This window comes from Filicampus tigris, chromosome 9 (assembly GCF_054856515.1).
Source record: "Filicampus tigris isolate MCC_2025a chromosome 9, RoL_Ftig_1.0, whole genome shotgun sequence".
In the NCBI taxonomy this organism is placed as follows: domain Eukaryota; kingdom Metazoa; phylum Chordata; class Actinopteri; order Syngnathiformes; family Syngnathidae; genus Filicampus; species Filicampus tigris.
In genome coordinates this window covers 15967062-15989298 of record NC_141225.1, presented here as the reverse complement: position 1 = coordinate 15989298, position 22237 = coordinate 15967062, and the positions used below count along the sequence as shown (strand labels likewise).

General features: G+C 41.2%; 1 protein-coding gene across 1 annotated transcript; it reads right to left on the bottom strand.

Annotated features, from left to right (window-relative positions):
* Window positions 1-69: 69 nt before the first annotated feature.
* Window positions 70-22102, bottom strand: esyt1b (extended synaptotagmin-like protein 1b). Its single transcript, XM_086040455.1, has 52 exons — window positions 21048-22102; window positions 20021-20062; window positions 17567-17701; window positions 17413-17486; window positions 17257-17329; window positions 17090-17179; window positions 16865-16920; window positions 15698-15818; window positions 15439-15615; window positions 15182-15264; window positions 14967-15015; window positions 14260-14349; window positions 14061-14156; window positions 13639-13710; window positions 13462-13548; window positions 12930-13079; window positions 12732-12842; window positions 12473-12649; window positions 12307-12392; window positions 12164-12212; window positions 11805-11894; window positions 11628-11723; window positions 11451-11522; window positions 11265-11351; window positions 10295-10441; window positions 10110-10219; window positions 9852-10026; window positions 8724-8900; window positions 8414-8496; window positions 8270-8318; window positions 8105-8194; window positions 7821-7916; window positions 7410-7481; window positions 7091-7177; window positions 6869-7015; window positions 6111-6223; window positions 5960-6050; window positions 5784-5881; window positions 5586-5703; window positions 4616-4792; window positions 4158-4240; window positions 4016-4064; window positions 3818-3907; window positions 2964-3059; window positions 2818-2889; window positions 2646-2732; window positions 2399-2545; window positions 2176-2324; window positions 1399-1530; window positions 1205-1307; window positions 1054-1103; window positions 70-696 (listed from the first exon to the last, which is right to left on the bottom strand). Exons 1-52 carry the CDS (start codon window positions 21405-21407, stop codon window positions 669-671), a joined length of 5439 nt encoding a protein of 1812 aa, XP_085896581.1. The 5' UTR covers window positions 21408-22102; the 3' UTR covers window positions 70-668.
* Between the last annotated feature and the right edge of the window lie 135 nt (window positions 22103-22237).

Below are 22237 nucleotides of genomic sequence, written 5' to 3'. Positions count from 1 at the left end.
TCTGGTGTACCTAATGTGTCCAGTGACGTGAGTGGCTTTGAAAAATCAAAAACTACTCCAAACAACAAATGAGATGCACAATATATATTTCAGTGTCCATCTTCCAACACACACAAAAACACTTGTGTAATCATTGCAAATATACACAACTCAAACAGCATTCAACTGATGCAAAGAAATGCAATCTTATAAAAAAAATTGTAATTAAAAAAGCAACATCCAACCCAAGCAAGCAAGGTGCTGTATTATAAAAGTAAGTCAGATAACAGGTTCTAAATACTGCAATGGCATTTTGAAGCGACATCTTTGCACAACGTAACATGTTTTCAAGCCTTTTCATTGTTTCCTTCAATTCCCACGTTTTTTTATTATTATTATTATCATTATTATTATCATCATCCTCATATTTAAGTCAACCTCTCCTCTAGTCCGTACCTAGTGCATGATGGCTGTGTTTTCTGAACGTTTTGAGTGCTTCCCACTTGTACAGCTTAATATAGCACAAAGAGCTCGAGGCTGGAGGCGTTTGGCGCAGGTGAGCCTGCTACAGCGGCGTCTGTTATACGGAAGTGGAAGGTATCAGGTGTAAGCTGCAGCCGTGCCACGTTCGAGCCATGACATCATCAGCGTGTTCGTTACTCTGAGCCATGACATCATCAGCGTGTTCGTCACTCTGCATCATCTCTCAGAATGAACCTGGAATCAACAGAGAATATTTCCTTAATTGTTTAAAAAGGCGACATCAAGTAGCAAAGCTGAACCAAGTGATAATGGAATCTTCCTTAAAACTCGTCAGTTTGAATTAATTTTTTCATAATAATAATGAAATGAACAAATACAAATTGGATATGTAATTGTTTCATCATACTGTTATTATGTTATTTGAAAAGGTGTGAAAACTTGTCACAAGATTTCAAACGTTCCATTGGTTCCATTGTAACCATTTTGTGTGGATTATCCTTTGATGAGCATTGATTTAAAAAAAAAAAAATTATTGCCTTGTTTTTACTGACTTTAATGCTTTTACTGTAGTTTGATTATTTGCGCGCTTACCACTCAGTAACACCAGGCACCAGGTCTACCTCCGCCAAATCTATCCGCACCTACAGAACAAGATGAACATATTTGTTTAAGCACATTTACTTAAGACGTGCACTTTAAAGTACGTAGTCAAACAAGGAGAGGACAGCAAGTGAGAAATCACCTGTCCGAGCACGTCGCGACTTCTGAATGAGGCCGAGTTATTCTTCGCTGACACGCTGAGGTGCCTCAACTTTAAATCCTCCGCAGGCAAGTTGTATTCAAACCTGTAGGGAAGTCACCAAAGACGATATGAGGCAGTCAGCAACCCAAACTGACCGTAAACAAATAACTAACGGCCAGACTTCCGTCAGGTACCTTTCATTAAATTCGGGGTTGAGATCTCGTTTCTTCACAGCAGTCTTCCTCTTGGTGGCCTTGCTTTTGTCTGGCAGCAGCATTATGGACACGTAGCTGTCTACGGCGTCTTTACTGGAGCACAACAGCCCTCTGTGCACAGACACCAAAAGCATTCAGCGAGTCTTTTGAACTTTCTGTCCATGGCGATGGCGACGATCCCGTGTAGACACTATTTTGCCGCGAAAATTACAAAAGCCATTTCCAGACTTTTTTTTTTTTTTTGCCACACACAAATAATCTCAGATAATTTCCAAATCTAATTCCACTACATTTGTGAACGCCAAACCGAAAATATACATTATATACTTGATAATATACTTGATTCTGTTTTATTGCTGTTTGAGCTGATATGGGAGAATTTGTGATATGGGTCAAATCAAAAACTGACAATTAATATCTGTGTAAAGCAGTGCTTCTCAATTTACGGTTATGCCCCGCCCAGGAAGAAGAAAACATTTCATGCTCCCGCAACTATCTATAGTATATAGTATCTATTAAAAAAAATGTTATAAGTACACCTCTGCATAACACTGTATCCTTATCAACATTAAAGAAAACAAAAAAAAGAATGATGAATCTGATGAATAACTTTATTCCCCTCCCCCCCAGGAGGGTCCGCCCCCACTATTTGAGAAGGACTGTTGTAAAAGCAACGCTATTGTATTGGAACACAATACACAGCACAGGCATTGTAAATAACACAAGTACAGTATTATCCACATCGTGAGCGCTTACCTGCAGGAATGTACAATGACGACCAATTTTCCCTCTCTTGAGTCATACGAAAGTGATAACTTCACCTGCCCGTTCCCAGATCCACTACTGGCGTCAGCGCAGGGCAGAGCCCCACCACTGATCATCTCCACCATTTTGGTCTCCAGAACCTATTTAAGATCAAAAAACAAGAAACATGAGATGTCCATGAGTACACTACTACATGAACTTTTGTCATTCTCACCCTGAGTTCAAGCCTCAGCAGGATCTCGCTGTCAAGTGCTGCGCCATCCAGATGGAACCACTGATCCAGGACCAGCTGTGGCTGTGCCAGCAGCTTCTTTACACAAACCACCAGCGAACCCATCGGCTGGTCCCAGCCGCTGGACAACTGCGATGCAAACAAATGAAGACCGAATTAAATATATAAAAGCAAATGTGACTTAATATTGGAAAAAATGTATGCGTAATGAACATGGAACTGGCCTTACCTTGAGGACAAGCATCTGGTGTTGAGGGTCACGCACAAGGAAGGAGAATGACTCCCCCCACTGAGGATTGCTGCTGCGGTCACAGAGCTTGAGAAATATGCGATAGCGAAGACAGTGAACATATTGTATTGACCATTTCAAGGTACACGGCATCCGATATTCTGAGTCTCACCTGCGTTTTGTAGGTTGTGTTGCCAAGAACAAGCTCAGCTCCCGCTTTGGGCTCCTTTCCACTCTTCTTCATCTGGAAAAATGTACACCTTTTATCACGTTTTCATTCGTCATTTAGAATACACGGAGAGGCCGCCAACGACTTACGGGTAATGAGCGCGCTCGCTCCAAATGGACAAAGAGCAAAGCAGCGGAGGGGGTGGTTTTGTTCTTAAATGACTGGAGAGACTGAAGCTGCAGTACCTGGACAACACATGCAAGACAAGTTAGCAATGAATAAATTCTTCTTTGGCTACTCATCTAAAGTTAGGCAGTACAATAGCTTCATCAAAATATTTCACCGTTCATGGACCCAAATAAGGTCGATTCAACATTGTAAAAATAACGGCCATTTTGATGCAATGCAAGCTGTAAGTTACAACCAAAATAATAAAAAATCATAGTTATACTTTTTTGGTAACTGAAGGAACCACATTTCTAACATATTTCGGAACAGACTCATGGCATCTCACTATGAGTCAATTCAATTCAATTCAATTCAACATTGAAGCAAAAAAAAAAAAAAAAAAGAAAGAAATAGCATTATAAAAAAAAAAACATAATAGATTAATAATATTGTATATATTTTTTTGGAGAGAGAAAGACAAAATTGGGCATGAGACTGTCTTTCCTAAGGGTACAAAAAAGTGGCATTTGTTTACTTTTTCAAGCAGGCCAATCAATGGTGTATAATTGAGCAAGAGCCACTGTTTGAGGATATACAGTACATACTGCATTGCCCTAGAAAAGGTTCACTTAAAACCTCTTTGAAACTCAAATTGAAGCTTTATTATTTTTGCTAAGGCAGAATTATAGATACCGCTCTTATTTGGGATGCCGTTATATTGTGCGGGTATACCGGATAATATGACCACTGACTGAATATTAAATTAGCATTGTCTTTGCTAATGACTCCCATCCCATTGTAAACAGTAAGCGTTCTACCGAATAAAAATTCAAACCTGGTCAAGTTGGACGGAACGTGACACTGTAGGAACCCACTCCAGGATCAAATGAATCCGCCCGGACTTCACGTCATTCAAAGTGTACCACTGCAACACAAGTTAGGTTAGCTACTGACGCAAGAAAAGGAGGGAAAAAAATAAGAAGAAAACTGAGCAAAAAATATATATATTAGAAAAAAAAAAAAATTGACAAACCTGATCTATGTACTCTGATCTGATGACCTCACTGAGTTTAATACTGAACCTAAGAGACATACAATGAATCAGTTCTCATCTGCTGGATACTCTCAAGACTCATATTGCCACTAGCACGACTACTAATACACATAACACAAACCTGCCCAGGAAGTCGTCGCAATCTAAATCTTTATCGAAGGCTTCCAGTTGAATTTCCTGGTCACTGCGGCTGCTCAAAACTACCTGTCGAAGAAAAACAGAATACACGTGTGAAAGCTTCGGATAATTCTGATGCAAAGCTCAACAAAGGAAACACAACCGAATAATAAAAACATGAACTAAAACATGAGTTGAAATAAGTACAAAAAATTGCCACACTTTTAACATAAAAAAAAAAGTGTAGTGGTTTTATCAGTGAAACTAACTAGTAATGTTAATTGAAATATCAAGTGATGGCATTAATAAGGAGATAAAATCAAAGTTTGTTATTCCCCCCCCCCCCATCTTTGACACCTTGGAGTAATGGGTCAAATTGACCCAGGAAATGTATTGCTGCACCTGACAAACGAACATACTGTATACAGAAGAGGCGGCCCTACAAAGTTGAACCACGTTTACCTCGTACATCTCATTCCACGTGGGGTTGAGATTCTCCTTGACAACAAGGCTCTTGAATGTAATCACTCCGACGCTGATCTTGACATAGGGGTCACTCTTGCCCTTCACCATGCCCCCCATCAGGTTGTCCTTGGCAACCAGACTCTGGGCCTCCAGCAGGTGAATCCTCAGCAACCCCTGCAGCATGGGAGGTTAAGTCCACAGCACATTATGATACTGCATACAATTAGACATACATAATTACATACATAAAACCGGGAATTCGTCGAATTATGGGAATTATGATTCTGGAGGGGGGGGCATAGTTTCCGACGGGACGGAGATGCAAAGGGTGAAAATCAATTCCTACAGCAGCACTTTAAAGCGGTTGTAATCTTTCTAACGTGATGTGTTCTACTGTTTTACGGTCTAAATGACTGCTGTGCAATAAAGCAACAAAGCTAGACTTTTTCCACATTAGTGTAAATTCACAAAACATTAAATATAAAGGAAACATAAATTGCCAAAGATTATAAAACAAACACTTCTAAAAGCATGAAATCAAGAGAATAACTGGAATCTGTTCTCCATGATCGAAATGTTTTATTTATTAGAGTTATTCTTATTGGAGCCTTTTTATAAGCAAATGTCTCTTAAACCTTTCCGCATAAAGCTTTTATCCAAGACAAAGCTCAGAGGACGCTTTCACAATAACAGTTAAAGAAAAATGGAAGTGGGCCATTGATTCACCTCGATTTGAAAAAGACACAAAACTCATGTGGTGTTGATTCATCATCATGCGGAAGGGCAGTGGCTAAAATGTCAACATTAAATCAGCAAAGAGACACACGGCGTTGATGGAACCTAATAATTGAAATTCGGCTCATATTTCAACATTGTAATTACTTCTTGTGACAATAACTGACCAACTATTTAAAAAGGCAATTATGGTATTTGACTGGTTGATTCTTATCTACACCACCAAACCCACCTCAGTGCCAAAGTCCCGACTGGGGGTTGTGTGATGTGGCCAAATATCATCTTGGGGCTTTAAGGGCTCCGCAGCAGGACCAGACACTGTCAAGTGGGCCTGTTCATCCAGACCAGCACTGCACACACAGACAAACAAAGTTAAAAAATACTTCTGTGTGCTGACACCATTTATGAGTTATGAGAATCAAATACTGACTCGTCTGCCAGCACATCTTTTATTTCCATGTCCTCTGTATGAACTTGATGGTCCAATGGCATTTGCTGCTCTTCTTCATCTGCTTGATCCTCCCCTAACTGAGGCACATTTCATGGTATCAAGTGTGAAGTGTGAAACTAGACAGGGCTTAGCAATGATGTACTCCTCTGACGAACCGTAGCATCAGGCGGCTGAATTGTGAAGGGTTCTGCATCATCTTCTGCTGTTGCTTCCGGGTACTTCTGCTGGCTTGTTACTGTAACGGGGCTGACAAAACACACTCTGGTCAGCAAGCATAATTTGTGGAATGTGAAATTAAACACTCACTCATCAAATGGCAGCCTTGAACCACCTTCCTCCTTCTCAGTGGCGACCGTGACTGTCTTCATTGAAGCAAGGCCCCGAGGCTGTGGGGCTTCAGTCATCCTTGAGCTCAATATCTGTTCGCAAAAGATACACAAGTTAATATTCTGGGTTGCACACGCAGCCACATTAGGCACGATTTTGGAGTCCAATCAAAATCATTTGAATTAAAAGTTTTTTTGTCCACCATAGCTAAACCACCCTAAACTTATCGGATTAATTTGATTCACAACAGTACGTGCATTCCACACTCTTCCTGTAGGTGGCAGTCATAGGCACCACGAAATGGATGCCAATTAGTGCACACTGGCAGTATTTTTTACCACAACTTCATCTACTAGATTTTGTCACCATTTAGGCCGAAACAGTAATATTAACTCATTCACTGCCAGACATTTTCAGACTTTACCCAGAAAAAGTTTGAAAAATATATAAATAAATTCCTGAGATTGAATGCCCGGACTGTGAAAAGGCAAATAAATACGTCAATGGCAGTGAATAAGTTAAATTCCAGAATCCGTCCTTTTATCTCTCCTTGAATGCCTGATTGTGTGTGCCCTGCTTATCTATGTGGTGCACAATCAAGACTAACACCCAAAAAAATAAAAAAAAACCTTTACCGGGATCTGCCTCGGAAACTACATAACTAATTTGTAATGGTGTGAACTGCATAATCATAGTGCAGATACAGATACAACACAGCTTCGATGATATTTTCCCACCTTGAGTTCAGCCCTCAGTAGGATCTCACTCTCAGGCAAGGCTCCATCCAGAGGCAACCACTGATCCAGGACCAGCTGAGGTTCTGACAGAAGCTCTTTCACAGGAATCACGAGTGAGCCCATTGGCTGGTCCCAAGCGCTTGATAACTACAGAAAAAAATATCACAATATTACACTTTTATAGTTTTATAGACCGTCTGCTTCGATACTAGGAGCATTTACCTTGATGACGAGCATCTCCTCAGCAGGGTCATGGACCAAAAAATAGAATGCCTCATTCCACTCGGGGGACCTTGTGCGATCACAAACCTTCACACGGGAGAAGGTCAGATCATTAAAGCAGGCATGAATCACAAGAATTCACTTTCTATTATTAGCTTGCTTGTGATAGCATATTCTGCCTTGTTATTTGTCCCATAAAGGTCTGTGAAACTTAACTGTGGTAGACTTAGCTGTGACAATGATAATTCATGAATAAATACTGAAGTTAAAATGTCGCTTTTGGTAAAAATATACTAGTATAACACATGAGTTGCCATACCTTAGTTTTGTAGGTTGTGTTACCAAAAACAAGCTCAGCCGCAGCCTTTGGCTCCTTTCCACTTTTCTTAAACTGGACACGGAAAGAAAGACACATTACATTATACATCACATTTTTTGTTATAGGTAAGACTGATTCAAATCTAATTAGATTATAAACTGGTATTTGTATCACTTAAATGATTACATTTTGGAATTACAAAAAAAACAGTTGATGAAAGTTTTCTTCACACTGGTGCCATTATTTGTAATACAGAGGACCGTCACATATTTATGGTTCGGCAAACGTGGATTCGCGTTACTCACAGATTAAAAATAATAATAATAAAAATCATACGTTGAAACCGTTTTGACACCTGAAATTCCCATCTGGGAATCAATCAGCTCTTTGTCATGTGAAGAAGTGACTCACGGGCAATGAGTGTGCTCTGTCCAAATAAACAAAGAGCAGAGCTGCAGAGGGAACCGTCTTGTTCTTGAACAACTGCAAAGATTGCAGCTGCATCACCTGAAAAATACACAGACTTCATAGTAGTCATGGGTCATAGAGGGCATTCACAGGTGACAAATGAGGTACTGAGTCCATCATTAATAAACACAAATATTAACAAGTGTTTTAAAAAAATGGCATTATTTTATCAGCATTGACGATGTTGGAAATAAAGTAGCGAGTATTTTCATGCAGGATGTTCTTACTTTGTCCAGGGTGTCATTATGGGACACTGTCGGGACCCACTCCAGAATGAGACGGACACGACCAGACTTAACATCACTCAGTGTGTACCACTGCAAAATAAGCAAACATTCACTGAGCAAAAACTACTTAAATATATTTAAGACGCAAGCTAGGTGTCAACTCACTTGGTCTGTGTACTGAGAGCTAATGATGTCTGCCATACTGACGTTCAATCTGTTGACAATAATTTTGTGATTGAGTGTGCGTGATAGTGTATAAAATGCGCTGAGATGTCTTTCGGTCCTGCACAACATCCATCACATCCTCACCTTCCTAAAAAGTCATCTTTGTCCATGTCTTTGTCATACAGCTCCACATGCACATCCTGTCCAGCCTGAGGCCTCATCACCACCTGGTGGAACCAGAGAAAAAGAAGGTAGATTACTATCCCATATAAAGGAAGGAACCCTCTTGAGTTTGTATGCTGTATATTTACACACATGACATACATGACCAATAAAGGTCTCCAAAATTCTGTGAATCTTCAACCAATCTTCAATTTTTCTTCAATTCTTACTCAACGTCAATGTCACAGCATGGCTGTGTATAACCTATTTTATCGGAACTCATGCTAAGCACCTGATACATCTCATTCCAGACGGGGTTGAGATTCTCCTTGACGACGTTGCTTTTAAATGTGGCCTCTCCAACGGTGATCTTTGCGTAAGGGTCACTCTTGCCCTTCATCATACCCCCCATCAGGTTGTCCTTGGCGACCAGATCCTGAGCCTCCATGAGGATGATTCTCATTAGCCCCTACAGGGAGAAGAAGCGTGATTACATTCATGCTGGAGGCTTTATCAAGATCATGATTGCAGTCATTTGATGTCTTTTGATGCTTTAATTAACTAGACAAAATAGGCAAATGTATTAAGACATGCCTCCATATATTAAATAATAAAACTGCATTTGGGCTAGGGTGTTTGTGGAATAAGAGCTAAGCAGTAAAAATCCACCTCTTTTTGTCCATGTCAGGGGGCGGCCATTTTGCCACTTGCTGTCGACTGAAAATGACTTCGCAGTTGCTCAGGGCTGAGATAACACCCAATCGTGGCTCAGCTTCGGAAAACAGGTGAGCCGTGATTGGTCGTTACCTGAGCACTGAGCAGTTGTGATGTCATCTTCAGTCGACAGAAGTGACAAAATGGCCGCCCCTGATATGGCTAAAAAAACGTGTGGATTTTGCAGCTTATTTTTCAAAATATTTTTTTGCGGGTTGACTTCCGCTCTAACTAGGACATTGTGGACATTTTTAGGCTTCTGAATCCAGGAGACCAGTTTTAGGAAGATGTTCAGCATGATAGCAAGGTCCACAAAGGAATGCTTGAATGAGTTTGACAGAGAGTCACAATTCCTGCAGACACACCACCATTTTGGGAAAGTTATACCTGAAAAAGGAAGCTTTTTTTTTCCATTTTCACTCCCTTGTCTTAATACATTTGTCATGTCATGTCATTTTCCAAACCGCTTATCCTATACAGGGTCGCGGGGAGTTGCTGGAGCCTATCCCAGCCGTCAACGGGCGAAGGCAGACTACACCCCGGACTGGTCGCCAGCCAGTCGCAGGGCACACATAGACACTGTCACTGAGCGGGAATCGATCCCACGCTGCCCGCACACAACTCGGGCGTGTGTACCACTACACTATCAGCGGACTTTAATACATTTGTCATTTTTTTTAAATAATTATGTCATTAATGGCATTACCTCATTGGCAAAGCTAAGATCAGGTGAAGAATGAGGAGGTTTCACCGCAGCAGGACTTGATGCTTCTTCTTTTGAATCTTTTGTCACATCACCTTCAGGTGTCTTTACATCAACTTCTTCATGCATCATCACTTGCGGGACAAGAGTTTCTACAGGAGCATCCACTGAACTTGACCTAAAAATCACACACTTAGCGTCAGAGTCAAAGAAGAAAAATAGTATCTGAGATTAGATTTTTGGGATATAAAGCGTGCTCACTTTTGGATTATGTCACCCTCACATTTCTGCTGATCAGGAAAGCGGTTTGCTTCTTTCAAAGTGACCTTAGCTTGATGACTGGCACGGGCACACTTGCTTGGTATCAGCATCTGTACCGGAAAAACAATATGAAATTTATAAGGACTCCAAATTTGAAGGATTTATATGACAAAAAGCTCTCCTACCTTAAGTTCAGCCCGGAGAAGAACCTGACTCTCAGGGGAGGCTCCGTCCAGATGGAACCACTGATCCAGGACCAGCCCCGGCTCAGCGAGCAGCTCTTTGATAGGAACCACTAAGGAACCCATGGGCAATGTCCAGCTGTGGGAGAGCTGGAGAAATAAAAGTGTTAGCACTCAACTTCCAGTTGTTCCAGTGAGGGAGGAATAACATTAGGAGTTGCAGTGGAATTGCCCGTAAGGCGTTTTAATACCAAAGGGAACAAAACCAGCTGCAGATCAGGAGGGGATTAGTTTGACTGGTTGCTGGACGGAAACCAGTTCCTTCCTGAGCTCTGCCGAGGTGCCACCGAACCAAGGTAATTATATTTAATGAAAAAACTAAGACTAAAATTAAAGTCAAAACAAAATAAAACATAGCTATATGTTCTAGTCAGGCACACACAAACCAAGACCAAATGACTTCAGTGAGAGCAGTTGTATTATATGTATGATGATAAGTAAACACTGCTGTCCCTGCAGCTTTGTGTCTGACTGGTTTTGAGAACAAATACCAAATCCACTTTTTCTGAAGTTAAAGGCATACAAAAGTTCAAACACAGGGGACGAAACACTACAGAAGTGGTCTTGACACCGTATTCTACATAAGACAATTCAAAAGTAGTCTTGAGACCGTACTTAAGTCCACAGTATGCTAACACCAGCACCAGCATTTAATAGATCATGAAAAAGGAGTGTAATCAGGTCAGCAAAACAGTTGTTACAAAAAAAAAAAAAACGAAGCCGTTGTCACATATTTCTAGAGCTAAAATGAATCATATGATTAAACAGAGAAATTACAATTATAATTTTTGGACTCGTCTGACCACGACTACTAAATCTCAGGAAGACGGTGCATCGCACTTTGAGTGTGAATTGAACACACTCTCAATAGCACGAATTGCTGTGGGAAAAAAATTACTGTTTGTCTGACTACCTTGACAAGAAGAATATCCTCTCTGGGGTCACGGACCAAGAAACAGAACGCCTCATTCCACTCGGGTGATATCGAGCGATCACATACCTGCAGCAGAGGTGAAAGGTACAGCCAGGGATGTCATTCAACTGCTTGTTATTGTGCTCTCTACATCATTTTCAACTAAAAGAGGAGGAGGAGTCTCACAGTAGTTTTGCGGGACATTTGTCCAAGAACTATCTCTGCCCCCACTTTTGGCTCCTTTCCACTCTTCTTCACCTGTTGATATATACATCATGGGTAATAATAATCATGTATGTGTCTAATGTGTGTATTATTTACAGTTAAATTCTCCTTCACTGATCCATCCTCCAACAAACTTACTGGTAAACCATCTGCCTGTTCGATGAAGACAAAGAGAAGACCTGCAGACGGAACCGCCTTGTTCTGGTAGGACTCCCTGGAGTAGAACTGAAGAACCTGAAGAGACAAATTATCCGAGCAAGTCAATCATCAACATTTCTATTTGCATGATGTCACTGTCTCTGTTGAAATACCAACCTGATCCAATTGGTCTGCTTCTGAGGCTGTTGGAACCCATTCCAGTACCAGGTGAAGCCGACCGGACTTGACATCATTAAGAGTGTACCACTGATACACGAACACACACACACACACACAAATTATTTTAATACCGCTACAACTAGGTGTGGTGCAAACAAGGGATAGTGTTAGGTATTCTCTCATGATTTCCATTGGCTATTTTTCTAAAACCAAATCCATTTGGTCTTCATTAGTGTCACGCATGTGCTGGAGCCAATCCCTGCTGACTTTGGGCAAAAAGCGGGGTACTCCCCCGACTGGTTGCCAGTCCGTTGGAGGGTACCTAGTTCCGAGCAAAATAACATGATCAGCTGTACCTGATCCGTGTACTGAGAATCAATGATGTCCTTTAGATTGATCTTCAGCCTGTATTTGGGGGCAAAGTGAGATTAATTGACACCCCAAATTAGTCATTTAAAGCGCACGAATACATATATATGATATGAAATGAATACGCTACCTGCCCATGAAATCATCCTTCATGTCCATGTCTTTGTCAAGCACCTCCAGATGTACCTCCTGACCAGGCAACTGTGTCAAAATCACCTGAGGAGGAATAAAATTGATAATATATCAAGGCCGTGATCATGTCGGGTTCCTTCAACTGGTTATGGGCATTTATTTACCTCATACATCTCATTCCAGGTGGGGTTCAGATTGGCCTTGATGACTTCACTTGTGAATGTTTCCCCCCCTATATTGATCTTGACATAGGGGTCACTTTTGCCTTTCACAATGCCCCCCATCATGTTGTCTTTGGGAACAAGGTTCTGCCCACCCAGAAGGTGGATTCTAAGCAGGCCCTGCAAACATTAAGTGATTGAGAATTAGTCGAATGAGGATGAGAAATGGGAGTGTAGGACCAGGCGGCGGATTTATCGTTACCTCCGTGGCAAAGCTGGAGTGGGGATTTGTCTCCTGGGGCAACTGTTTGCCTCCAGATTCTAGGTGAGACGACACATTGGCTGTGATGCGTTCCTCATCTAACCACAGCATCTACCATTTGTGGAAGAAAAAAAATTAACGTTTCTTATACGTACCTGGGGTCCAAATTCACAAATCGCACGACTGACTGCCATTTACCCTGAGAACTGCTTTGATATAAATGCGACTTGCTGATCCAGAGTTGTCCAACTGGAACCACTGGTCCAGAGCCAGGCCAGAAGTGGACAGCACGCGAGACAGAGGGATGGTCAGACTGCCCAATGTCTGCACACGGTCAACATCCTTCACCTGGTTGACAAAGTTAAAAGACAATCATCAACTATTCTGAATGACAAGGTGTATGCCCAAGTCGGGTCCTCAAGGGCCCCTGTCCAGCCTGTTTTAGGTGTATCCCTATTCCAACACACCTGATTCAAATGATCAGCTCATCAGCAAGGTTTGCAAAATCCCGGTAATGATCCTGATGATTTGGATCAGGTGTGTCGCCATAGTGATACATTGTATATAGTCATTTCTGTTTTAATTGATTGCTTTCACTTGCTATGTTATTGCTATTTTGTTGTTGTAATGTAAAGTGATTTGTTACGGCTGTAGCTGTTATGAAATGCGCCATATAAATACGTTTGTATCTAACATTGTGAGGATAAAGCGGCGTATATGAAAAGGCTACCTGAATGTCAATATCCTGTTTGCGTGGATCCTGGATAAAAAAGGTAAATGCTTCTTCCCACTCTGGATCGACAGTTGTGTAACATGTCTTAAAACGATAATAAACAGAAGAAGCGGTTAGAGTCAGTACAGGATCAATAAATGGGACATCATATGTGACACTGTAATTTAGATTAACCTTGCTCTCCCTGGTGATGTCCTGCACAGATAACTGCACCATGGGGTTGGGCTCTTTATTCCCCTTTTTCATCTACAAAAATGCAGAGGAGATTTTCTTATAAATAAACAATGGAGCATGTGATCTCTAGCAGAGAAACATTTGCCAAACGTGTGGAAATTCACCAGCAACTTGTATACAGGAAGCAAGCATTCTATGAGTCACATTTAAGGAGGCAAAGATCTACATGAAGAGCCACAATGAGTTCCACACATTTTGTCACGGGAGGGCGGGGCCAAAAATAGCCACACTCGAGTCTGTGTTTGTGAGCAGGGTTAAAAGCCACAGGAACAACTGTGCGGAATGCTAGACAGATGGGTAAGAGCGGCGTCACTGTTACCACATAGGAAGCAACCGCGAGCTGCGCAAGCGAGCTGACTCACTGGAAGCGCTTCAGCCTTGTCAAGATATACCACCAAAATGGCGGAGGAGGGTGGGTCGGCCGTCTTACTGGTCACACTCTCGTTCCTCTTCAGGATCTGGAATGGGAGAGAGTTCCAGTCAATCTTTATCCACGTTGTCGTTACGGTGAAAAAAAAAAAGACAGACGTGCAGCATATATGGCGTATGAGAGATGCACACCTGTTCGAGTCGATCGGTGGTCGGCATCAAGGCCAACCACTCCAGTTTGAGATGGACCCGACCTGAGGGAGTATCTTTCAAAGGGAACCACTGAGGACACAAGAACATATTAAGACCACTTCACACAATCTAATGAAATAATCGAACTACAATAGATGTATAAGTGTAACATGTTTGTTATTGTTTTTGGAGTTTGCAATGATGGCGAATTTGTCTGCATCATACTGAGAGTGTACTCAAGAATGTAACCACAACTACAAGCATATTGCTAATTACAATAATAAATAAAAATAAACATATTCTTAGTTTTATACTTATCTGATATTGTCAACCATAACAGAGCAAATACATATGTAAATACTGTATATGTATACAGTATATGGATCATATTTAGTTTGACTTCCTCTTTTCTTAAAACATAAGCATTCATTATGTGTACTGTATGTATTCTACATTTTTTAAACATTGCCCTAAATTGGCAATTACTTCCCTTTAAAATTGCGCAACTAAATATTTCCCAATTTTCTGAACTAAATTTTTTTCTCCAAACGTACAAACAACTTTTCCACCAGTTTTACTCTTTCCTCCCATCAGGAAATGTGGCGATGCTCAGGTTATGTAGCATCTTATTGGCAAACAGCAACCTAGAAAGCCTTACAAGGAAATGTCCCAAAATAATGTCAAAACTAAAAACAGCATGTTCTTACATTATCAACGGCGATAGACTTCTTCACAATTCCCAAATCCAATTTGGTCCTACATGGAAGAAAAATAAATGAGGGCATTAATAAAACAAATCAGTAAATACGCCTTGGGCAAAAACAAATAACTGTGATTCTTTTGTCACTGAGTGGTTGAAATGTGTGGCACTAAACACACAAACACAAATTACAACAGAGCAACATGAATGATGCACATGTACCTGCCCAGGAAATCATCCTGGTCTGGATCTTTGTCATAAACCTCCACCTCCAGTTCCTGACCAGGCACTTCATGGACTATCACCTGGTGCACCAGACACACGTACAAAGAAATGTATACAGACAAAAATGGCCGTGGAGTCACACTGACTGAATGAAAATGTAACATTGAAAGTCAGTCCCATGTGTCCGCAGTGGAACGACAGACCGGTGAGTGAACGTTGCACACAATCATAAGCCCTCTATTTATTTGCCTTACCTCATACATCTCTCCCCACTTGGGTGAGTCTGTGTTGTCAAAGTGGTGGGAGGTGAACATCTGAGGACCCACCCGCAATATGGCGTAGGGGTCTGACAAGCCTGCCATAATCCCTTTCACATAGCTGTCCTTAGCTGCTAGATTCTGGGCCTCCACGAGGTGGATGCGCACCACACCCTTTGGGATGGTAAGGACAGCGTTAACATACGAGAGAGACGTAAAATGCGTGGTCGTGAGTTGCTGTGTATTGCATGGCTACCCTGGGCAAAGGGGAGCGAAGATGCGCCACATGGAGGTTTGGAACAAGCGGGACGACCAGACGGTTGGGCAGCACCAAGAAGGAGGCGATGGCATCCATGATCATGCTGTCGGACATGACGCTGAGCACGAAGACACAGGTGACACATTCCACTGGCATTATAACAATGTCATCATAATATATTAAAGATGATACGGTTATACACTGAGAAAAAAAGGACTTGCTTTTCGGTTGCACGTGATTAAAATGTGTTAAACTAATGCATATTTGTTTATTTTTTAGGAAAACGGGAATATTACATGGATTTACGACATTTTAATAATGCACAACAGATGTACATTTTCGAATTAAGTAAATCCAAGAGTGTTGATAACAATAACAATAATAATTTAAAATGAAAAACTGGTCAATCTTTTATCAGTGCCTTTTCCTGAAAATGCCTGCCTTTATGAATTTCGCTAATAGGTTGTGATGCAACATTGCAGTTAATTTATATATTACTTCCCCCACACTATGTTTCTCCACCCATGTCAAGTTTGTCCATTTTAAAGTGTTGGCCGGAATCCTGATGAGTGCATAAACTATCATGTCAAAGCTAAAATGTAACCAAAGCTCCAGTATCATCTTAAGTTGGCAATAGCTAACAGTGAAGTCAGCATTAGCTTCTGATAACCAGCATGATCGGCAAAGTTATCAACAGAGCGAGATTTGTGTTTGGATTCTCGATTTTCTGCCACCTAGTTAACTTTTAGCAATCTCAAGTGTGACAAGTGGATGCTAACTGTTCTGTAATTATATAACCTTTATGTATTTTAACCAAAGAATGTCAGAGACCTTTTATTAACATACATGGGCACTGTTTTGAATTTGCGAAAAAAAATGCATATCATGTGTCCTTACACTATCAATCCCTTGAATTGTCTTCACATTGCCTATTCAGTTAAACAAATCCTTTAAGCAATGTCTTGCTGAAATAATTTGTGCCCGAGATCCAAATCGTTTTAGCCATGAGCATTTTTAAAGAAGTAAGAAGCTGCAGCCCCGGTTCAATACCTTTTTGCAAGTAGACACATATCATTGAAGCAACAATCTTATTTTATGGGTTAAATGAAGGAATTTATTTTTTATATTGCGTGAAAAATGTGAGGTTATTCGAGCATGACTCACTTCAGTCCAGGGATATCCAACAAATTAGTCAATCCAGTCCAGTTGATATCTAGTTTCTGAGACGACATAAATGTAAGAGCGAATCAAACAAATATTGCAAATCAATCAAGATGGGAGTCAACAGTCGAACAATACTAGACACACAATACTCACAAGAGAGGGTTGGGGGAGGGGTGTGCAACAAGAAAAGGACAAATAAAGGTGAATGTAGACAGATCAACCTACGGGTCTGCGGATGAAAAACATGGTGACTGCCCCCACAATGGGCACATCTCCAATCAGAGGCTCCAGAATGACTCGCATCATCCCGTTCAACTACGTGGACACGGAGGAAATAAAAGAGATTCCTTCTTTCGTGGTACACAATACTTCTTATGATGATGATGACTCACTTGTATTCCCTTGACTCCAGCTTTGCAGAAGTATCTCTTTACTTCCACGTTGATCTCGACATTGCCAACATAGCTAAGAGGAACATGTCACCCACATTTTTTAGCATTTTAAAATATGTGATGCAGAACTGAAAAGAGCGTGAGGTACCATTTTACCTGATATAGAGATCAAGCAGGACCTGTCCTTTGTCATTCTCTGTGTGAGCCTTGATCCCGACCACCTTCATAGCCTGCAGGAAAACAGCACACGTGTTAGCTTAGCCAAGCTCAACAGGCCTAAATCGTAGCATCAAAGCAAAAATGACGTCACCTTGTCGCCCATGTCCACTTTAGTGAAACTGAGCGTCTGGAGGTGGCTGCTTGAGGCTCGGATAGACGGAGCGATGGTGTCCACCAGGAGCTTCTCCAGGTACTGGCCCACAAAGGGCCACACCTGCTGCAGGACCTACAACAACACACAGCACATGGAATTAGCCATTTTTTCATTTTTCCTACACCATTTATCTTTTTTTTTTCCCCAACACAGGAGAGCTGACTTAATAAGTAACCACTGACACGGATGACAAAAGTCACCTAATGTGACTGATTATGCAACCAATGACCCTTACACAGAATAAATATCAGAAGTGAGCATTCCAGTCCGTCAGTCCGTCATTGACGGACGCTCGTTTTGTTGATGATCGACGGGACACCTTTTAAAAATGACGGACTGAGGAACGATGGAAGTGGTTCTTCATCCGTCAGTGTAATCGTCACTAAACGTGTCCGTCAGTGACGGTCTATCAGTCCGTTACTGGCGGACGCCCGTTTTTCTGATGTTTTTTTGGAGGGACCGACTGAAGACCAACAGACGTCTGACAGACTAACCGACGGAATTACTATTACAATTCAGTTCGTCACCCTGGCTGCTGACGGATGACAAATGACGGACCGCAACAATTTAGTAAAATGCCCACCTCGGGATTAATACAGTATCTCTCAAAAGTGAGTACATTCCTCACATTTTTGTAAATACTGTATTTTATTATTATCCTTTCACGTGACAACATTGAAATAATCACACTGCTACAATGTAAAGTAGTCAGTGTCGAGTTTGTGTTAGCAACCCTCTTATACCCTAGCGCCCATCTTTATGTACAGCAACAATTTCTTTTTTAGATCTTCAGAGAGTTCTTTGCCATGAAGTACTATAAAGAACTTCCAATGACCCAGTATGAGAGAATATGATAGCAACACCACCAAAAATAACACGAGAAATTGCGAGTTGATGCAATTTCAAATAGGGGCGTACTCACTTTTGTTGCCACTGGTTTAGAAATTAATGGTTGAATTACAGAATTTTGAGGGAACAGTAATGTTACACTGTTATACAGTACAAGCCGTATACTTATGATGTTAAATTATAGCAAACTGTCATTTCTTCAGTGTTTTTTCCTTTAAAGGGATATAATATATTTACAAAAATCTGAGCGTTGTACTCACTTTTGTGAGTATATGTGTTTTCCTGTTTTAGAATTTCATTTGAACTGTGGTCTGAATGTGTATGTGTCACACAGGAAGTCACGATGACAATTCTTCATGCTTTGTAGCCAGAAGATGTAGCTTCAGTTATTTATTTTTTTTAGTGCTCTCATAAACATATGCAGAAAATCTACAAGCCACCCTAAAATATTCACTTCAAAGTATTTCATTGCTATCACGTACAATGTTGTTTCCACCTCGGCAATGGTGAAAATATGTTTGCATACAGTGGTGTCTGTCTAGCTGCACTGCATCATAAAGATAGCTTTTATTATTATATTTTCACTGTCATGGAGCTAAATGAGTTAAACATTAGAAACAACTCTCAGTAAATGCTGCAGTTTTCCACAATAAACATGCACAATTGTTAGATTAATACCTCTCAAAGCTAAGCATTACAATATCTCTGCAAAGGTGTAACTTGTTTAAAGCTCTAGTGGATCTCCTCAGAGGTCATAATGTTGTAAGTCCGTGGATGTATGAAAAACAGAAAATCAACAAAATTGGAGGTACATTATGTAATTTTTAACTCTGCAAATTGAGTGAGTGTGCCCATTTGTGTTAAATGAACAGCTGACTCCTTATGAACAACAAGGCAACTGCTCAACTTTATACACTTGTTTCATAGGCTGCTACTGTCACCATGAAAACACATTCTAGTCCCACGGGGGAAAGAATGAGGAGGAGGCGCAGTGATTGGGTTGTGAGTCGGTCTGGGTAATTTTATAAAAGGTTGGCAACAACTGGCATAAGTGGAGAATGAGTCACCAGATGCCTGCTCACGTGGAGGGCTCAATGTCCTAGAAGCAGACTCAAAACTCCACTTTGTCTGCCTCCAACATCTTGTGATCCTTTTAGGGTGGACGGTTGATGTTATTTTTCTATGATTTGATAATTAACCAAAGTATAAATGAGGGGTGGACGGGAGAGCGTTTGGACAAAACCAGCTGTTTCAGTTTGTTCGTATGGGGGGGCTGCTCCTCCCCTTTCCTGTGAGCAGGGCCGCAGTAAAGTGGAAATGTTGAGTGGGTTGACTGGCACGAATACTGTACTGCTGCTGCGCTTTGCAGTACAGACTGTGCGACTGCAACAACAGAGGGAGTGTTGCCTTCGCTGCCTGCAACATGGCCGCAGCCATTAAGTAAGCGTCACATGTCGAGGCAGAAGCGTCAGTCAGCACAGCAGCTGTGTTTGATCCCATGTGCGCTTTTAATAAAAGGCCAAACAAATAGATTATTTTTACCTTATTCAGCCATTCTACTTTCTCGACATCCGGAAAGTTGACCTGCAGTGAGGAAAAAAAGGACATACTGTAGTTAAATTCGGTTGAGTTACATTAGGTACGCTTTGCGCTGTTAAAAAAGATCCTATCCAAGAACTGGGTCAAAAATACTGACTTTAAGACGTTTGGAATACCCAGTTTTCATTGACGCTGTTTATTATGGTTGTTGCAATGGTGCAGGTCTGCACTCTTTCATACTGAAAGGTGTTTCTCATATTTACATATACAGGTTCTAAATACAGACCCAAGACAGCACTGTACAAAATGAATGGATGAATAAATAAATGCAAATAATGTCACAAATACTTCATAGTATAAAGCACTGCATTTGAAGGTGCACCTAATGTAGTGAATGGTGAAGATTTATGTCACAAGTTCTTCTTTTAATCAGATTGCATACCTTAGTGTTTCTAAACAAAATGTCAATTGACTAACAAATAATGTAAATAAATGTTTAATACCTTAGCGTTAAACAAAATGTCAACTGAATATAACAACGTAAATAAATGCATTACATCAAAGAGTAACTAAATGTAATGTTACTTAAAGGACCGGTTGGTTAACAGTTTTCTCTTTATGCATTTAATGTCCATTTCTTAAATTTGCTTGATGCATTCTGTCTGTTTGCCAACACCATTGTGGAAAACCACTCAGACAGCAAGTATCCACAAGGATCTCACTCAGCTGGGTGTGGCCTCACAGCAGAACTTGTGGCAATCTCCATGTCCTTTTTGGGCTCATGCTGTCAGGATGCATTGGCAAATGCTTTGATTCCACTTTGAGACTGTAATTCCACTTAAAATGTAGCTTCCATCTAAAATAATGTCAACGCTCACTTGTTTAGAATGATGCCAACAAGTCAAACTGTACTATATGAGTCAAATGCTGTAAACGAAATTGTTTTCCCGGCATGATGTTTTTATTTGCGCTGTTACTTCATGTGCAATTCAATAAAGCCGTGTGGACATTCTAGTGGGAAATATCTTACCCACGCAGGTAGTTCTCTCTTTATTTTGGACATTTTCAAGCTGTCGAGCTCCTGCTCGTCGCCGAGCAGCTGCATGGCCGACCTGAGCCTCTCTTCTTTGGCCTCTCGAGCATGCTTCCATCCCGTGTACACCATCATACCGCACACCAGCAGGCTGGTGCTGACCCGGTAGTAGCCGGCCAGGTAGACTGGAAGCAAAGCGCCCAGGCACTTCCCAAAAGTCCAAAGCACCGCCACGGCGTTAATGCCTTTGGCCCGGGGAAGAGGTTCCACTTCACTGCCGTGACTCGGCGCGCTCATCTCCGTCTTGTCCGGGCCCGGACCCTCGGCGACTTTCGGCTCCGATTTATCGCTCTGCATTGCCCTTACGTCTTTGAACTCCCAGACGAATGCCTTAATAAACAGCGTCTAGAGCAAAAATAGCCGTTAAAGAGCGTCTTTTTACTGACCTAATGCGCCGACATTTATCTCGATGCGTCAAGCATCCGTTCAAGTAAAAGTAAAGTACCGAAACACGGATTGTCGCTGTAATTAGTTTAAGGTACGAAACGCATATTTAATGCGATTGGTAAATCCGCCTGGTTGAAATGGTTTTGCGGTTGGGTTTGCACAAGTCGCTGTGAGTTCTGCTCCTCTTTCTTTACCAGTCCCGTTATCGCAATGAAAACACGCCCACAGAAACAAATATGCGTCCTTGACTCCTTACACTGTACCAAGACTGGACCAAACCACGATAATTCAACTTGGCCGAATAGCTGCAGTTTGGGTATATATTTTAAAACGTGCTACATGCATATTGCGATGCTTCGGATAGTCGTAACACTTTTGTTGCACAATTGCATATCTCTAGATTTTGCCTGTCAAACCAAAACGGACAACAAAACAGTGTTAAAAACAGAGCATTTCTAAAAGTACCTTGTTAGTTATACACATAATTGAATTGTCGCTCACGTTTCATATTCTAAATTTCACCCCCTGTCGCTCACGTTTCATATTCTGAATTTCACCCCCACAACCTATATGCAGCAAATTGGCATTATTCAATTCAGGTTTGTTGAGACACACGGATGCCGCGTGTTGCTGTGGAAGTAGAAGGTATCATAACACGTTTATACAACGTGACTCCACCCTTTAAACTCAAAGGCAAAGAGATGTTGAAGAATGCATTGCTCCCGGTGATCACTATTTAT